Source organism: Trichogramma pretiosum, unplaced genomic scaffold (genome assembly GCF_000599845.2).
Source record: "Trichogramma pretiosum strain Unisexual culture from Peru unplaced genomic scaffold, Tpre_2.0 scaffold27, whole genome shotgun sequence".
Classification (NCBI taxonomy): Eukaryota; Metazoa; Arthropoda; class Insecta; order Hymenoptera; family Trichogrammatidae; genus Trichogramma; species Trichogramma pretiosum.
The window spans coordinates 988,618-1,005,402 of record NW_019641694.1 but is presented as its reverse complement, the minus strand read 5'-3'; the positions used below and the strand labels follow the sequence as shown (position 1 = coordinate 1,005,402).

At 40.2% G+C, this 16,785-nt stretch overlaps 5 protein-coding genes across 6 annotated transcripts; all 5 read right to left on the bottom strand.

Annotated features, from left to right (window-relative positions):
• Positions 1-11: 11 nt before the first annotated feature.
• Positions 12-2,921, bottom strand: LOC106660527 (neuronal acetylcholine receptor subunit beta-3-like). Its single transcript, XM_014383515.2, has 7 exons — positions 2,694-2,921; positions 1,615-1,754; positions 1,160-1,528; positions 925-1,093; positions 704-856; positions 446-615; positions 12-370 (listed from the first exon to the last, which is right to left on the bottom strand). The coding sequence occupies exons 1-7, from the start codon at positions 2,818-2,820 to the stop codon at positions 38-40; spliced, it is 1,461 nt and encodes a 486-aa protein (XP_014239001.1). The 5' UTR covers positions 2,821-2,921; the 3' UTR covers positions 12-37.
• A 325-nt stretch (positions 2,922-3,246) lies between these two features.
• Positions 3,247-3,987, bottom strand: LOC106660314. Its single transcript, XM_014383246.1, has 2 exons — positions 3,695-3,987; positions 3,247-3,607 (listed from the first exon to the last, which is right to left on the bottom strand). Exons 1-2 carry the CDS (start codon positions 3,985-3,987, stop codon positions 3,247-3,249), a joined length of 654 nt encoding a protein of 217 aa, XP_014238732.1.
• Positions 3,988-5,090: 1,103 nt separating this feature from the next.
• Positions 5,091-5,790, bottom strand: LOC106660313. Its single transcript, XM_014383245.1, has 2 exons — positions 5,498-5,790; positions 5,091-5,430 (listed from the first exon to the last, which is right to left on the bottom strand). The coding sequence occupies exons 1-2, from the start codon at positions 5,788-5,790 to the stop codon at positions 5,091-5,093; spliced, it is 633 nt and encodes a 210-aa protein (XP_014238731.1).
• Positions 5,791-6,715: 925 nt separating this feature from the next.
• LOC106660312 lies at positions 6,716-7,878 on the bottom strand. Its single transcript, XM_014383244.2, has 3 exons — positions 7,595-7,878; positions 7,410-7,522; positions 6,716-7,336 (listed from the first exon to the last, which is right to left on the bottom strand). The coding sequence occupies exons 1-3, from the start codon at positions 7,733-7,735 to the stop codon at positions 6,985-6,987; spliced, it is 606 nt and encodes a 201-aa protein (XP_014238730.1). The 5' UTR covers positions 7,736-7,878; the 3' UTR covers positions 6,716-6,984.
• A 651-nt stretch (positions 7,879-8,529) lies between these two features.
• Positions 8,530-16,714, bottom strand: LOC106648065 (MATH and LRR domain-containing protein PFE0570w-like). Of its 2 annotated transcripts, none has more exons than XM_014364728.2 (5): positions 16,484-16,714; positions 15,810-16,149; positions 15,430-15,671; positions 15,270-15,356; positions 8,530-15,192 (listed from the first exon to the last, which is right to left on the bottom strand). In XM_014364728.2, exons 1-5 carry the CDS (start codon positions 16,530-16,532, stop codon positions 9,233-9,235), a joined length of 6,678 nt encoding a protein of 2,225 aa, XP_014220214.1. In that variant the 5' UTR covers positions 16,533-16,714; the 3' UTR covers positions 8,530-9,232. The 2 variants fall into 2 exon arrangements, with proteins under 2 accessions (XP_014220214.1, XP_014220216.1); XM_014364730.2 differs by having other exon boundaries at positions 8,532-13,953; positions 16,484-16,713.
• Between the last annotated feature and the right edge of the window lie 71 nt (positions 16,715-16,785).

Genomic DNA, 16,785 nt, shown 5'->3' with positions numbered 1-16,785 from the left:
TTTTTTCTTTTCATTCTCGCCTATATCGAAAGAAGCTTCAACTGTGCCAGTATGGTATATTATCGCTAGAAAAGGTGAAGCGTTTCAGGCGCACGCAACTGATGGCCAGGATGATGAAAACGAAGCAGAATAGGAAGAAAACGATGCGATCTATGGCCGTGGCAAGCAGGACCCATTCGAGATTCGCCAGACTCCTCGTGATCGAAGTCGTCGACTGGGGTGCCGCCCCCGATCCGGCCGATGCTTGGGACGCTCCAGTCAGGCATTGTTGGCTGTTGCTGAAGCTCGAAAAGCTCGGAGCCGACATGGATATGTCCATCAAATGATTCTCGCACATCTCTTGCTCCGCTGCCGATTTTTGCGACTCGATCTGCAACTCGAGACCCAACCAGACGTTACGATGATCGCGTGTGTGTTTTTTAATTCCAATAAAGATCCATCATACCTCGTGAACGATGTGACCGAGAATCAGGTACTTGGCAGCTTTTCCTTGAAGAAATCGCCTGATCGGCCTGGGCACATGGGCGTAGTACGAGAGTTTGTTGATGTTGAGGACGATGACCGATATGATCATCGATATGCTCGCTTGGTACAGGCAGGCACTGTAAAATCTGACTGAAGACATCCAAGCCATTCGCGTAACATTTCGTTTAGCCGCTCATGTATGTAACTTTGAGTCTAAAAGAAAGAGGCGAGAACTTACCAATGAGCGGCATGGAGTCGAAGCGCGCCGGCACTTTGTAGCCAAAGTAAATGAGGTAGAGCACGACTACGAGGACTATGGAGGCGTTGACGATCAGCTTCATCTCGCTCTGCGGCCTCAACCAGAAGGTGACGAGCGTCAGGAAAACTATGGCTGCAACCATGTACACACGCGGGTTTTATGATTTGTTAGAGATGATAGCGAAGTTGAATAACACTCACGTATGGTTGGTACAAAAATGACGTGGTAATAGAGCTCGGACGACCTCGAGAGCTCGAACTCAAAGTCGAGCGTGACGTAGGGCTCGGGGCAGCAGTCGAAGATCTCCTGCCGCCTGCTGCCCGTGACGTTCTTGATGATCCACTCGTTAATGGCGACGTAATCGTCAAGCTTGCGAGAGCGAACAGAGACAAGTTAAAAAAAAAAGAACGTTATGGTTTTTGTATTAAGACTTACATCGACACCGGAGCCGAGCAACTTGAGATCGAGCTGAGTGCCGTCGTAGGTCCAGGAGCTAAGGCTCAGACGACACGTGTTCATCTCGAAGGGCCAGAAGGTAAAGTCCAGATGGCAGTAGCCGTGGAAGATGGTCGGCGTGACCCAGAGGACGATACCGATCTCGTTGACGATGCAGTGCCGATCGCCGTAGTACTCCATGCCGTGGGCCGCGCTGTTCAGCAGGTAGATGTCGGGCAGCCAGATCTCGTGGGCGCCCAGATTTATGGACTTGAGGCCGCTGTAGTCGCTCGAGTTCCACTGGAGCTTGTCGTCGTTCCAAGTCATGACGACCCAGACGTTGGCTGCCATCACGTTGAGCATATCGTCCTTGGATCGTCACGAAATCATATAATATAAGCCAAACTCCAAAAAAGCTTTATACTCGTCAAAAAAAGTATCAACTAGAGACTCACCACCTCGACGGTCTGTACGTTTAGCTTGACGTTGACCCGCGTCGTTTCCCAATGCTGCGACGGCCTCGCGAACTTGTCGTAATTCGCCAAGAGGTTCTGCTTCAAACGGTCGGTCCACGTCTCGTTCCATAGCGGCGAATCTGCGATAGAAAAAGAGCCTCGAGACACATTGTTGAAGAGTCAGGCTCGGCATGGCTCTGTCGTGTGCTACATATCGCGAACGACGTCTACGTGCACGAGCGCGATTGAAGCTGCTATTTCGGTCGCTCGAGCGCTGAATTGAATCATAAAGGAGCTGCGAATCGTAATCGTCGCTATCCTCTAGCTCGGCATTCATTTTTCATCGTACACGCGTACACGCAAATATGCCTACTCGATGCGGTTTTTGAAAAACCCACGATGCTTTCGCTAGATAGAAGGCTTTTGCTGACCTGTATGTGTCACTGGACTAGAGCGGACGATATTTATCTATATATTGACGCGAAATCAAAAGACAAAAGGAGTAGCGGGGGGGCCCGAAGCGGCAGATTAAAGCCCACGGATACAAGTGTGGCCAATTGTCGCTGCAACGAACGCACACACGCACATACTCTTATGTAGCGTCGCGCCGAATGGGGCCGTAAGTGGATAAACGTTTTCTCAATGCATCGCACACGAGCTCGCGAAAGCCGCAGGTCGGCCAAGTGCTTGCGACGAATCGTCTTTGCGAGCCGATTATAAATTGCCTCGTTGTTGGAAAATGTCGCGACATTTTCAACTCGCGGGATGCACTCGCGGGATCGTCGATCGAAATTGAACAAATAATTGCAATGATCGAGCTTTTCTGTATGTGTGAGTGTGAGTTTACGGATCGAGAGCGGATATTTCAGGTAGATTCCACGATGCAACATGTGTAAGGCGTGCGTATATATTATCTGTACAAGTATCGATAGCGACAATTAAATTAGAGCCGCTTCCGCACGACTGACTCGCTGATTGATTGATATATATTATTATGCAGCGATCTCTCGTTAAATAAATAATGTCTCGATGCGCGCACACACACCCAGGCTATAAATGCTGCACGTAGGAGTACGTACTTTTGGCAGTGGCATTGAGGCTCGGCGGCGGCGGCGGCGACGACGACGTTCCCGTGCTCGAGGCAGTCAACGCGGCCAAGCCGAGGGCCGCCAAAAACAAGCGGCGGATCTGCGCTGGCCCGACCATTGATGGCTCTGATCGCGTACTAAGCCGCTCCAGCGCTGCTCTCTGCTCGGCTAATCTATAACTGCCTCCAATGTCAATACATCGGCCACTGAGCTTCTTTCCTGCGGCATCGTACGGGCCGTACTGCAGCTCCGGTTCGTGGTCGGATCGCTCGAGATCGTGCCCTCCGTGCAGCTCTCCTACATATATGTGTACGCAGCTCGTGTAGCTCTGCGTAATAAGCACATATACCCATCTCTCGCCTCCAGCTGACCAATATAGCTATTCTAGTCAGTGTCCGACATACAAAATAAAAGACCAAAAAAAAACGAGACTTTTTTCATGCTTTTATAAATCAACTATTTATTAGATAACGATATGCTTATGTACAATTGCGATAAATTACAACAAGGAGAAGCTTAAAGTGCTAGAAGGTAGACAAGTCCATCAGTCGATCCTGATGTCCGAGCAGGTTCGGTAATGCTCGTGAGGTCCGCAGCCGAGGGCCTCGCTGCCATCGGCGCAGGTGCCCCAGTTGTTGGCGGTGATCCAGTACCACCTGAGGACGCAGTGCTCGCACTTGAGGCCCTCGGGCAGCTTGAGCTTCAGGTCGACCTCGTACTGGAAGGGTGTGCCGCTCAGTCGATGACGACTCGAGCCGTCGGCCAGTTTCAGGGGATGCGCGTCGAAGCACTCCTCGCTCTCGAGCTGCTTGCCGTCCGAGAGCGGACACAGGGAGAATTCGAAGTAGCCCTTGTGGTTGGCTTCAACTTTCACCTTTACATCTATTTCTTGGCCCTCTTTGTAACTGCGCGGAAAAAAATCATCGAAAATTATCAGATTAAATTATGAGATTTAACGAATGCGCGACGAGTTTGCGCTCGTCGATACTCACGATCTGACGATGACTCCGCGTCCGTATTTGCCACCGTTCTCGTTGGGCCGAGGCTGGGCCAAGGCATAATTGTCGCCGCAGAGGCCGCACTTGCCTCCGTTCATGTGATGCTGCACCTGAAGACCACCGCAGAAATTTTCCGAGTCCTCGTAGTTGGGCGGCACTTTGAATCCCTTCCTCCAGGCGCTGGACCGATTGACCGGGTCGAGGACCATACCGTGGCCCTGGACCAGCTGCAGCTGGCTCGCGGCTAGCGCACACATCAGCAAGACGATTCGACAGAGGCCCGACATGTTAATCGTGCGGTCGATTACGACGATCGTTACTAATCGTATCGCTCGCGGCTGCTCCTTTTATATAGATCGGCTCGTATATCCGAGCCACTCGGAGATTTTGTCAACGATGATGGAATTAGATCAACAAATGCGTTGGAGGGCGATAATTGAGAAAGCTTGTTTTCTACAGGGATTGTGAAACGGGCGTCGATTCGCGCCGATTCGCGTGCGCGAAATTATCATCGGTATGTATCATCGCGCGTCTATGTACATTACATTAGTGACTCGATTGGGAATGTACACACGAATTGCCAAATTTGCCATGCGGATCGCTCGTTTCCATTGTATCTCGGCCGTTTGCGTCGAGATAACGATTCACAGGAGGGCGGCTATAGGCACGTATGTTGTACATATTTCGATATTAATTATGGTAATTGCAGCGATCGAGAACATTCCACTCGTCGTCTCGCTCGCTCGCTCGTGTTTTTGGAACCTTTTCTCGCGGTCGCACGTGACGGAAAATGCGGCCGAATTTTTTTATATCGATATACGTCGTTTTTTATCGACGAAATCCGATCCCGAGCGTTTGGCTTGTTTAGTCAACTGGCAACGATTGCACGTGCCGTCGAAAGACTTTTCATGCGGATTTTCAGTAGAAATGTCACTTTCTGCGTCTCGAGCCAGAAGAGTTTGCAGATGCACAGGCTTTCAGCCGCCAATCCGATTATTTACCAACAGAAGCGCGTGTAAGCCATGCATTTAATGTTGTTGTCGGATCGATTAAGAGAACAAAAACAAACAATCGCGATTCGCGTCGATGAAAATATTTTACGCACGCCGCGCGGTATCAATAGTCCAGATGTTGAAACGAGACACGCGAATGTTTGCCGAAACGATTGTAATCTCCCATCGCAGCAATAATATGTGTATCCAAGAACGAGAGCCGGTTAACTGTTAAAAAAGGTCGTATGCGTAATCGCGACATTTTGGAAAATCTCTCAGTGATTCTTTTTCGACGATGGAGCGCGTCATCGGCGCGTCATATCGATCTCTCGATTTTGCCTCAAGTAAACAAAAACAACAATATTTTTTTTTTTGTATAAAAAAACAAAATTCCTTTATTATATATCATCCTCGTCGTCGCGTAAAATAGCGACGTCGGCGCAACCCCGGTAGGTCTCTTGGACGTGGGTCTCCCAATTGTTGCCGGCCACGTAGGTCCACCTGAGGACGCAGTGCTTGCAGGTCAAGTACCAGGGCAGCTCGAGCTCGAGCTCGTAATCGCCCTTCTGCTCGATCGGCCCCATGAACTTTCGCTTGCCGTTGGCCAGTCGGAGCGGCCTGAAGCACGCCTCGCTCTCCTCGTCGAAGTAGTCCAGAGGGCAGATGTGAAATTCAAAGTGGCCCAAGTGCGACGCCGTGATCTGGACGACGGCCTTGATGATGTCACCTTGTCTGTACCTGAAACCCAATTCACGATCACAGTTAGCGTTGCGCTATATCGAGCGGCATCGTAGCCAACACCTACGTCTTGACGATGAATCCTTTCCCGTAATATCCGCCGAGCTCGTTGGGCCTCGGCCTCGGGAGGCTGTAGTCGTCGCCGCAGACGCCGCACAGACCATTGTTCACTCCGTACTGAATTCCCACGCCGCCGCAGAAGAGCTCGTTGTCGTTGTAGTTGTGGGGCGCCTTGAAGCCGTACCTCCAGGCGCTGGATCTGGCCACCGGGTCAATGAGCCTGCCGTGCCCCCGGACCTCGAGGAGACTCGTCGCGCTCAACAGAGCGACGACGCAAAGCAATCGTCGATCGATCGACATTTTGCTCGGAACTAACTCACTCGACAAGTGCATAAAATGCACAATTAACGATTGGTGATCGTCGAATGATTGCCAAATTACTCGAGCTTTTATCTTTATATGAATGCACTTGTAAAAAAAAAAACATATTTTCTTTTTGATTCAGGAAATGTAACGACAAAATGTCGCTCGCGAGATAATCGCGCCGCGAGCTGACGTCGATCGAGGGGAAATAAACATTGGATTGTCGAAGAGGACGCGTGTCGCGCACCATTTGTGTGGGGTGTGATTTTACTCGTGTTTGCTCGAGACACTCCAATCGGAATGTTTTTCAACCTTGCATGAAAACAACTCGGGAGAATATTTATACGGTGTGTAAACTCTCGTAATTATTTTATGAAACAATTGTTTGGATTTGATAATAATCCCAGTTGAATATTCCGAATATTCAGGATGCACGTGCAATACGTCGCCTGACTCAAATCTCTGATTCATTTTATCTTGTCGATGCAACGGCTCAATATCAGTACCTTTTCACCCTTGAATTAGACCTTACAGATTCAATTTTTCTAGTCTCAGCTTATCAGTTAGTAAAATTTGATTTATATGCGTTTAAATTCCATAAATTTTTTTACTGCAACAGCTGACTCATTTCTCGTGATAAATACTCTGATTATAACCAGCTGTATAATGACATAACAAATAAATTTATAATAACGTACGTGTATTAGTAGTATTGATTGAAGGCAAATGATTGATTTTAATTTGTTAAATTCGGTAAAAATAGCGAGGACACAAGGAAAACGTATTTTTCGGTACGCTTTCGTGCATCGGATAAATAATGTTCGAGAACAAAATTTTTTAACAGAATTTATTTTTCAGCCTTTCGAAACTAGAATATTCGGGCTATTTACGAGCTATACGGTGGGAAGAAACGTTGATGTAACATATTATATACATGGCTGTTGACAATATTAGATCAAGTGGATCATGTGCAATAAGAGGTGCACTGCGGCAATTTAACATTGATGGCGCGAGTTATATAATTAATCGATTTAATCGACTCGTTAGCAAATGAATTCGTAGCTAGTACACAAACATTTTTTTAATAAACATTCACTACATAATGAGTACAAAATAATAACGTCAGCCGAGCTGCAGAAGTAATCGGTACGTTCGTTCACGCCCACATTTGTATTCGTACGCGCGAAACTTTTACACAATTGCAACGTCGGAGCAGGTCCTGTAGTTCTCCTGGGGGCCGCAACCCATTTGTCCGCGGCCATTTTCACACATGCCCCACATGTTGGCCGTGTGGTAATGCCATCTGAGACTGCACTGTTGGCACTTGAGATCTTTCGGCAGAGTCAGATCGATGTCGAGTCGGCCGCTCTTCCTGCCGACGTAGTACTTGTCCGATCCGTCCTCGGCGAGCAGCAGAGGATGAGCCTCGAAACATTCCTCTGTCTCGGCTTGATCGTCGAGCGGACACACGGCGAATTGAAAGTAACCATCGTGATTTGCGCTCAGATCCACGGTGACACTGATGTTTTCCCCGGACTTGTAGCTGTTCGTTATAGTCAATGAATTATTGTTCATAGTTATTATTCAAGATTATTAAATGGAATGCAAATAGTTACGTTTGGACGATTTTTCCTCGGCCGTATCGACCTCCGTTCTCCTGAGCTCTGGGTACTTGATCTTTGTAATTATCGCCGCAAACGCCGCATTTTCCTCCGTTCACGTGCTGAGTCTAAGCTCGAACGTGCTTCTGGTGAGTTTGGGGGAATTTTCGACTTTATACAGATGAAAAAAATGTTCTTACCCAGTATCCCCCGCAAAAGTTTTGATTGTCGTAGAGATAGCCGCCGAGGGTTCCTCTGTTCATGGGATTCACGAGTTTTCCGTGAGCGTCGATTCCCTCGAAAGCTAAGAGCACCAGAATTGCCGCGAGTACGAGCCCCATGATTTTTCTCGTGTCACGAAAACCCGATACACTCGAGAGTCGCCAAGGAACTGCAAAGCTACAATCTATGCTTGACAGTGTTATATTGGCAAAATCAATTAATTGACACTAAATTTAATCGATATTTAATTCCATTTTGTTTCGATTAATAAATTACTCGTATACAAATCCAAAAATATTGACGAACTCATAAATATTGTTATTTAGGTCATGCAATATTACGTAACACGTTTCAACGACAACGAAAAATGCTACGTTATAGCAGTATTATTTTATATTTTACACGCACTTGTTTGGTAAACAGCAACTACAACTATTCGTGAGAAGATCGTAGCAATGATTTTATGTTATGATTACCTTCGAGCGAAATCCTCGAGTTAATTTTAGACCGCCGCTTGCTGTATATAATGTACCCGTTCAATTTCTAATCGCAATGGTGAAAATCAAACTATATGGGAGAGGAAAGGAATATGACGCGCCTCGCTTTCTTTTTTCGTCGAAATTATTCAACCTGTTTGGGTTGGCCACCGATCAATGATATACTCACCTCAATTGACAAAAGAATCAATTTTTTTTTGATTCCTAAAATTAGCAGTAAGTTGACTCAACATTTATGTCGAAATCGATTAAAAATCGCTCTTGTTTAGTAATTTGGTTGGAAATATCCATCAATTTTATGATTTATGTATTTTTCGTGTAGTCTTTTAATCATATGATTAATGATTATTTCTTTTCTTATTAATAGCGAATAATGGAGGTTCCAAAAATTAATCAAAAGTCATTGTGAATTTAACACTTTAATTTATTATTCAAACATGCGTGTGAATTCATATTGATATTAACAAAATGCATATAAAAATATGTAGTAACAAATTTAAACTGATCATCATCAACGTGATTGTCTTATTTTTATATAACCACAAAAATAATTACTTACATTAAAGCACTTCGGATTTAGGTTTTTCTTTACAGTTAGCATAAGAGATCTTTTATAAAAGTTGCCAAGCCAAGCTTGGGCCTTTGAAATGTAAAACTTTTGAAAGTAAACATATTTTGTGGTTCACAACAATTGAAACAATTGGCTTTTATAATCAAGTAAAACTGTCAAAATTAATAATTGATAGAAACACAAAACGCGCGCGTTGCGCTACGCTACTTAACATACATCTAATTTGTCTCATTTAAATGTAAAAACGAACTTGGTGAGTGTTACATATTCACCAAAATAATAGTTGAAGCATTAAATTGAACCTTTAATTCAACAAAAGTACAAGCTTTTGAAATTAAAAATAAAAAAAAATGAAAAAAAATGAAAAATCTGTATTGTTTTCGCTTAAGTGAACTACATAAAGTTCTGTACATCTAGAACGCACCAAGCAATATCACAAGTCGTAACATAATGTGAAACTATTGGCCTACCAAAGTATGGAAGTGATTTTTTTATCTACTAAAAGTTACATTTCAAAATTTATCTCTTTGAAAAAAAAACAACGAGCTTCAAAGAGAACTTTTAGATTTTGATTTCAACTGTTGCGAAAGATAACTTTTCATGGGCATTCTCTGATTTCTCGACAACATTTTATCTCTGAAGCTAAAGGCGCTGCTTTTCTTTGTAACTTTTTTTGCTTTTTCTAAATCAACAACACCGAATTCTGTAGTCCCACCAGCTGAGCTAAGAGGCACATAGGCGTCTTCAACTTTGAGATTTTGCGGAATCATCTTGCCTGGACTAAACATGGATTTCGAAGGCATAATGGCACGTTCATCGTTCTTATTGATTTTGCGTCTCTTTTCGCGATGTTGTACAGGTTGTTCGTCGAGCTCGTTAAGGAAATCATCAGGAAGCCGTTTGACACTCTTGCGCTCAATGATTTCCTGGTGCTTTTTCCTGCGAGCTTCTTTCATCGTTTTCACGCTTTCAGCGGCTGATTTCATCGCGGCCATAGCGGATTCACGAGCTTTTTTAACGTCAAGACTTTCAGGAGCTTCATTGTCAGAATCTGACATTACTGGTGATTTTGCTTTTTTAGGTTTCTTTAAACCCTTTGAATTGAGTTTTTCCAGAGTTCTTAGTGCTAATTTCAAAGTCTCGTCATTTTCACTAGTTGTGGCTTCGTGTTTTGATTTTTGCTTTTTAACTTGTTTCGAAGAATCTTCAACATCAGTAAGTTTTCGTTTGTTTTTCTTGGGGTTTTCTTCGATTTTTATAGTATCATCCACCTCTTTTTCGACGCTTTTGATTTCTTTGTTCTTTTTTTTCTTTTTTTGCTTTGACTCAGATACATCCTCTACGAGTTGTGATTGTTTCTCAATAGTTTCAACAACTTTTAAGTCACTCTCTTTATTTTTGTTTTTATTTTTCTTCTTCTTATTCTTTTTCTTTTCTTCCACAGTATTAATTTCCGAGTCTGATTGTTTTTCTTCAACACGCTTACTCTTTTCATCAACTGCAATGATACTATTTTCGCTAACTTTAGAAACATTAACCAGAGATTTTCTTTTCAAATTCTTATGTTCGTTACTGCAATTCAAAACTTCATCTTGAGCACTCTTATCGTTCTTAGACTTTTTCTTTTGAGATTTTTTATCTTCAGCTTCTTCTCTTGTATCTTGTAAAGGCAATGCTGGTAAGGAATCATTCAGCTTGGCTTTCTTTAAGAATTTTGTTACTGGTGTATCTACCCCAGATGGAAGAGCACTTTGATTAAGCGGAATTAGCTTCCACTTTTGACGAGATTTAAGTGCATCTGGCGTTTCATTGGTATCTAAAATCGATTTCGAAGCATTATCCGTGCTAATTTTGGTGACTCCTTTAGTTTCTGAGAGATCATTTAGACTACCCGATTTTCGTTTACTTTTGGCAATGGAGCTTTTGTCTTCATAAAAACTATCTGATGCGTTCGAGAAACGCTCCGTCTTTTTCATGACTCCAGGTTTAGGAGTGCTGCATTCGATCAAAAGTTTTTTATTTTTACTTTTGAGTGGATTCATGTCATCGCCATCGACAATGTGGTACGAATCTTCACCCTCTTCAGACTCAGATCCAGGTGATGAATCAATATTCTGTAATTCGATGTCAGAACCAGATAAGCTTTCCAAACTTTTCTTATTTTTTTTCTCGTTCTTTGAAATATTTAAACTTTTGTCTTTTACTGATTTTGAAATGTTCAAACTTTTATCTTTGATTGATTTTGAAATATTCAAACTTTTATCTTTTACTGATTTTGAAATATTCAAACTTTTATCTTTTACAGACATGTTAACACTTTTGTCATTGGGTTTTTCTTTCTGGTTGCATAATTTACTTTCCAGATCAGATTCTTCAAGCGCGCTACCAGAAGAATTTGAATTGGATGAGTCAATACCTTTGTTTTTACTGGATTTTGATTCATTTAATAAGCTTTTACCAAAAACCGATTTGGAATCATTGCAACTTTTGTCTTTTAGTGACTTTTTAATATCTTCATCTTTCGGCTCAGTTGCTAATGAATTATTCATACTTTTATCCTTGCCACATTTAGATATATTTAAGCTTTTATCTTTAATCGACAATTTAGACTTGTCAAGACTTTTGTCTTTGATGATTTCAACAGATTTCGTATCTACAGACAGTTCAGATTCACTTTCACTGTCATCAACATCCATTGAAGAATCTTGAGGTTTCGATATACTTTTGTTTTGATTTTCTTTCACAGAAACGTTTGCTATCTTATCTTTGATGAAATTAGATACATCAAGACTTTTATTTTGCGCAGACTTATTCATGTTTTTGATTTCGCTTTTTGTTTGCTCAATATTAGAAATATTTTTATTTTTGATTGAATGGTTAAGACTCTTGTCTTTGATTGATTTTCGAGAATCATTCATACTCTTATTTTTCATAGATACATGAGGAGACTTTTTATCATCTTTTTCAGTACCTTCGTCATCCGATTCCGAGCCTGAGCTTTCATCACTGAGTAGATTTCTTGACTTATTATTGGATTTATTTTTGTCATCAACTTTTGAAATCGAAACATTTTTTCTGTCCTGTGGTTCATCATCTGCTTCTTCGTCACTTTCCTGTTCGCTATCAACTTCTGATTTATCCTCTTCTGAATCTGAATCAGCAGATTCTTCAACTTGATCATCAGGTACAATGAAATCTCCCAAATCATCCTCATCATCATCTTCGTCATCAGATGATGACTCATTGTTTGAAGGTGCACAGTCATCTGCAGGTTCATTATCATCTTCATATTGATCAATGTCGTCACCCGCTAGGTTGAGTTCATTAGCAATATCAGAATCAATGCTATTCTTTTCATCTTCTGTTTCACTTTCATTTTTACCATTATCACTGCTGACTGAAGAAGCGTTGAAAATATATTGTGATTCAGCATCATTTTTTTCATCTGAGCTTGAGTCACATTGAGCAAGGGTAGAAAAATCAAGTTTTGGTGGATTTTCTGTTTTCATTTGTTCAATATTTTCAGCTAAGCGTTTATCTTGATCAGTTAGATCACTGTCATCTCTTTCTGGTGGTTCTTCCAGCATAGACTTGGTAGTAGACTTTACACTGATAACAGATGCATTCAAACTTTTGTTTGTACTCTTGTTCAAAGATTTTCTTGAGCAGGATTCAACATTGGCACAATCTTCATTTGACTTTTTAGGAGTTTTTCTAATAGACTTTCGATTGCTTTTATCTGAATTAGATTCTTTCTCCAGTTTAGAATCATTTTTATGATGGCTGCTCGATGGCATTTCATTTTCTGATACTTCTTCATTATCAGAGTCTTCATCACTTTTTTGACCCTTTATGAGCGATTTGTTAGAAGTTTTTCCAGGGCTAGCTTCTTGTTCATCTAATTCCTTCATTGGAGAAGTTTTTCTATTGTTTGGACTTTTACTAAAAGACTTGGTGGAAGAGCCTTCAGAACTGTCTTGTACAACTGATCCTTCAAGTTGACAACTTTTTCTATTTTTTGGACTCTTTTTGAGCGATTTGTTAGGAGTTTTTTCAGAACTAGCTTGTACATCTAGTTCCTTCATTGGAGAAGTTTTTTCATTATTTAGACTTTTTCTTGAAGACTTGTCAGGAGAACTTTCAGGATTGTTTGTTACAACAGATTCTTCAAGTTGACAACTTTTTCTATTTTTTGGACTCTTTTTGAGCGATTTATTAGGAGTTTTTTCAGTACTAGCTTGTACGTCTTGTTCCTTCATTGGAGAAGTTTTTCTACTATTTAGACTTTTCCTTGAAGACTTGTCAGGAGAACTTTCAGGATTGTCTGTTACAACAGATTCTTCAAATTGACAACTTTTTCTATTTTTCTTAATCTTTTTCACAGGAGAGCTTGATGGACTAAATTGAGCAACTATTTCTCCTTCAGAATAGTGTTCATTGTTCATGTCACTGAGAACCATGCTGCCCGATGATTCAGAATGAGTTGGAGTACCTTGAGTGAGTGATTCATTCAGACTGATACCTTTCTTATTTTTAGGACTCTTACCGAGACATTTCTCAAGATTTTTTTCGGGACTTGCCTGGGCAGCTGATATATTCATTTGAGAACTTTTTCTATTATTGAGATTCTTGCTGGGCGATTTATTAAAAGATTTCTTTGGGCTCGATTGCATATCTAAATCTTCATCCATATTAGATTCATTTTTATCTTTTGAACTTTTATCAAAAATGTTGGTAGATGTCATTTCAGTCTCTGAATCTTCAAGTTTTTTAGATTTATTCATTGATTTGCGTGTAGAATCTTTCTTTTGTGATTCCATGGAGATGTCAGCTTCATTTTGTGAATCTTCATCTACTTCCATTAATGAAATTTGTTGAACAGAATTTTTACTTATTGACTTTCGAGTAGATTTGTTCAATGAATCTTTAAGATTTGAAGAATTAATATTTTCAAAAGTATTTTCAGTTTTAGATGTTGAATTCTCAAGTCTGCTGTTAGAAAGTTTGTTAGGTGATTTATTTTCTTCGTCTTCCCTGTACTCATAACTACTGTCTTTGGAAGAAGACTGATCCTCATTGTTTTTCTGACTTGACTTTTCTTTTTGAGCAATCCACTCTTCTTCATTGATGTCTCGAAACAGATGATCCTCATCTTCAGCATCACTGTCGGGGATTTGCGACGTTTTTCCAACCTGTGACTTGAGCGGCGAATCTGATGTGTTCCTTTCAGACTTGTTGGGTGAGCATGATAATGCGGCACCCTCAGCCTCTGTAACAGTACAAGATACCGCATCGTTAGAAGTAGAATTTACTGGGTCTGGATCGTCTTGTAAGACAAGTTCCATGGCATCGTTATCGATATAAGATGTTTCTATTTTGAACTCTTGGATTTCAACAGAGTCAATAGAATTCTCATCATTGGGAATTGTTCTAACATTTTCAATGACAATATCTATGATATCATCTTTGTTAGTTTGAGTGGATGTATTAGTATTAGTCTGATGAGATGCATCATTTAATTCTACTGATAATGTATTTGTGTCGATTGCATCAGAGGTATTATCAACTATAGATTCTACATTCTTTAACTCAGTTATCTCATCCTTTGATGGACTAGCTTGAATATTGTCTCTACTGTCACAATCGTTACTTAAACTTTCATCATTTTCAGTTTCTATCACAATCTTATCATTTACTTCGTTAACTAATTCTAAGTTTTTTGATAAATCATTGCTACCAGTATTTTGTTGTTTTATTTCAGAACTATCTAACATTTCAACATCAACAAATTGATTTGTTTCTACCTTACATTCGTCTGTGACAGAATTATGGTTTATATTACTATTTAAAATAATTTCATCACTCTCAGAATCTAATGCTTCTACTATTTCAATGTCTGAATTATCAGATGCAATAATTTCCTCAAGTTTAGCACAAGGTGCATCAATTATTACATCTGAAAGCTGAGTGTTTTGAATAAAAGCAGTCTCATCATTATTTGATTCATAACTAATGTCTTTAATACTATCAGGTATCAACGACTTCAAAGTGTCTTTTTTAACTTTTTCAGCCAAAATCTGATTGACATCATTGCGATTTAATGTAACCGTAAGTTTTTTCATTTCTAATAATGGGTCATTTTCTTTTTTAACGTGATCATAGACTTCAATTACTGATTCATTGCTATGATTTGACAGTTGTTCAATACTAACTTCTACATATTTATCTAATTTATCATCTTCAATATTTATTAACTCAATTTGTTTATTAGTTATTTGAGGATCATCTCGATGGAAAATATTTTTGTGTGCTGTTGATTGTGAACTAGTTGATTCTTTGTCTTTAAGAGTAGAATTATTGGAAAGTGCATAAGATTCTAGAGAAGATGCGTCAATTAATTCAGTAGATTTATTTTCAGCTACTTTTATAGATTTATCATTCATGCTTTCTTCATCAATCTTAGATGAGTCCGAAGTAGAGTTTTCATATTCAATATTTAATTCTTTAACTGTTACGAAAAATGTCAACGTTGAATAAAAAAGGTAAAAAATAGAATTACTAAGTACTAGCAAATGATAAACTTACCACTTTTTGATTCTTCACTCTCTTGTTGTTCTTTTTTTAGTATTACTTTACTGCGCCGTTTTGTTTGAGAGCAAGGAATTACCAAATCTGTAAAGCAAAAAAAATGTATTAATTAGAATTACTTATTAATATTTAATTGTAAGTATTTTATTCAAATTACCATCATCTTCATCAATTTCTATTACAGTATTTTCCAAACTTCTGTAAGCTTTAGTTTTAGCTTCATGCTCCTCAAAAACAGTTGGTTGTAATGGAACCATTGATGCACGAGTTCGACGTTTTACTGGTGTTGGAGTTTCTGTTTCACTCGCTCCTTGATCAACGGAACTTGCTCTAGTGACTCGCCTAGATCTGACAGCCGGTGGTGTTGCTTTTGCTTCAGAGACAGCTCGAATAGCACGACTAAAATATTCAATCCATTTTTATTCAGTTTGAATGCACAGTTCAAAGAAGCACCATGTTATTAAAAATGTTTATTCATATCAAGAGGTGCTGTAGCACCTAGCTGGCAGAGCATTATATGCATTACATCAAACTTACGTTCTCAGAGACCTTGGACTGGCAGCTGCAGCTGATGTTGTTGCTTTTCTTGTAACTCTTTTGGGTAAAGTTTCTACATCTGGTTCTGTCCGATTCTCACTCACATCAGAAGAAGCAGAATTCATTCTTGATCTCAAAGTCCTGCCTGAACCTGCAGAAAGACTTTTGTCCAAGTTAGCTGTTTTACTGCGAGTAGCTCGACCAGTTGTATTTTGAATTGCTTCATCAATAGATTCTGGGGATGACCCAGTAACAGTAGATGCTTTCATATTTCTAGTACTTCTTCTTGGAGAATCAGTATTTGAAGTTGTACTAGCAGCCCTTACCCTTGTTCGAACAGCTGGAAATCATAAGGTTTTTTTTGGCCATAATTATAATAAAATGTATAATGACAACTTCAGATAGTTACAGAGACAAATGAATTCCAAGTTTCAATTGTTTCAATTCCATTATATTGTTTATTGTGCAATTCGATAATTATTGCAAATTTCATCAATAGTTTGTTAATCTCTCACGAGGTTGAGAGCGAAAAACATTGATTCATAAATTTGCAAGTTTAATTAAACTTTAGATAATATATATCGATGAATGAAGAAAGATATTATTGAAATGACCGTTACAAATGAAGCCAAAATCAAATTATGGTACGTATTCAGAACAACTTTCATACTCACAGCTTCGCAACTCAGTTTCATCATCAGAATCGCGCACGGCGCGTGGCATTTTGCAAAAATTTTCAGATAAATCGATGAAAAACAAAGGTCTATTAGTTGAAAAAACAATAGCAATTCAACTTGATGATAAAATAATTGGTTGAGTTAAAACAGTATCACAGCGGTATCCGCAGCACGTGTTTCGCAAAAAGACTTCGAATGCTCTGGAGGCCGGTTGCTTCGTGTTTTAACCGCCACCGGCGCAATCTTCTAGGCGGGCTCTTGAATTCGTTCTTCATGCACACAGCAAAACGATAATAAAA

Coding starts and splice junctions, on each gene's coding strand:
- LOC106660527 (XM_014383515.2), bottom strand. CDS start 2,820: ATGGTCGGGCCAGCGCAGATCCGCCGCTTGTTTTTGGCGGCCCTCGGC. Junction 1,094..1,159: donor TGCTCGGCTCCGGTGTCGAT/GTAAGTCTTAAT, acceptor CGCTCTCGCAAG/CTTGACGATTACGTCGCCAT. Junction 857..924: donor CATTTTTGTACCAACCATAC/GTGAGTGTTATT, acceptor ACATGGTTGCAG/CCATAGTTTTCCTGACGCTC.
- LOC106660314 (XM_014383246.1), bottom strand. CDS start 3,987: ATGTCGGGCCTCTGTCGAATCGTCTTGCTGATGTGTGCGCTAGCCGCG. Junction 3,608..3,694: donor CGCGGAGTCATCGTCAGATC/GTGAGTATCGAC, acceptor TTTTCCGCGCAG/TTACAAAGAGGGCCAAGAAA.
- LOC106660313 (XM_014383245.1), bottom strand. CDS start 5,790: ATGTCGATCGATCGACGATTGCTTTGCGTCGTCGCTCTGTTGAGCGCG. Junction 5,431..5,497: donor AAAGGATTCATCGTCAAGAC/GTAGGTGTTGGC, acceptor ATTGGGTTTCAG/GTACAGACAAGGTGACATCA.
- LOC106660312 (XM_014383244.2), bottom strand. CDS start 7,735: ATGGGGCTCGTACTCGCGGCAATTCTGGTGCTCTTAGCTTTCGAGGGA. Junction 7,523..7,594: donor ACTTTTGCGGGGGATACTGG/GTAAGAACATTT, acceptor GTTCGAGCTTAG/ACTCAGCACGTGAACGGAGG. Junction 7,337..7,409: donor CGAGGAAAAATCGTCCAAAC/GTAACTATTTGC, acceptor TATAACGAACAG/CTACAAGTCCGGGGAAAACA.
- LOC106648065 (XM_014364728.2), bottom strand. CDS start 16,532: ATGCCACGCGCCGTGCGCGATTCTGATGATGAAACTGAGTTGCGAAGC. Junction 15,672..15,809: donor AGTCCAAGGTCTCTGAGAAC/GTAAGTTTGATG, acceptor TGAATATTTTAG/TCGTGCTATTCGAGCTGTCT. Junction 15,193..15,269: donor GAGTGAAGAATCAAAAAGTG/GTAAGTTTATCA, acceptor TTTTCGTAACAG/TTAAAGAATTAAATATTGAA.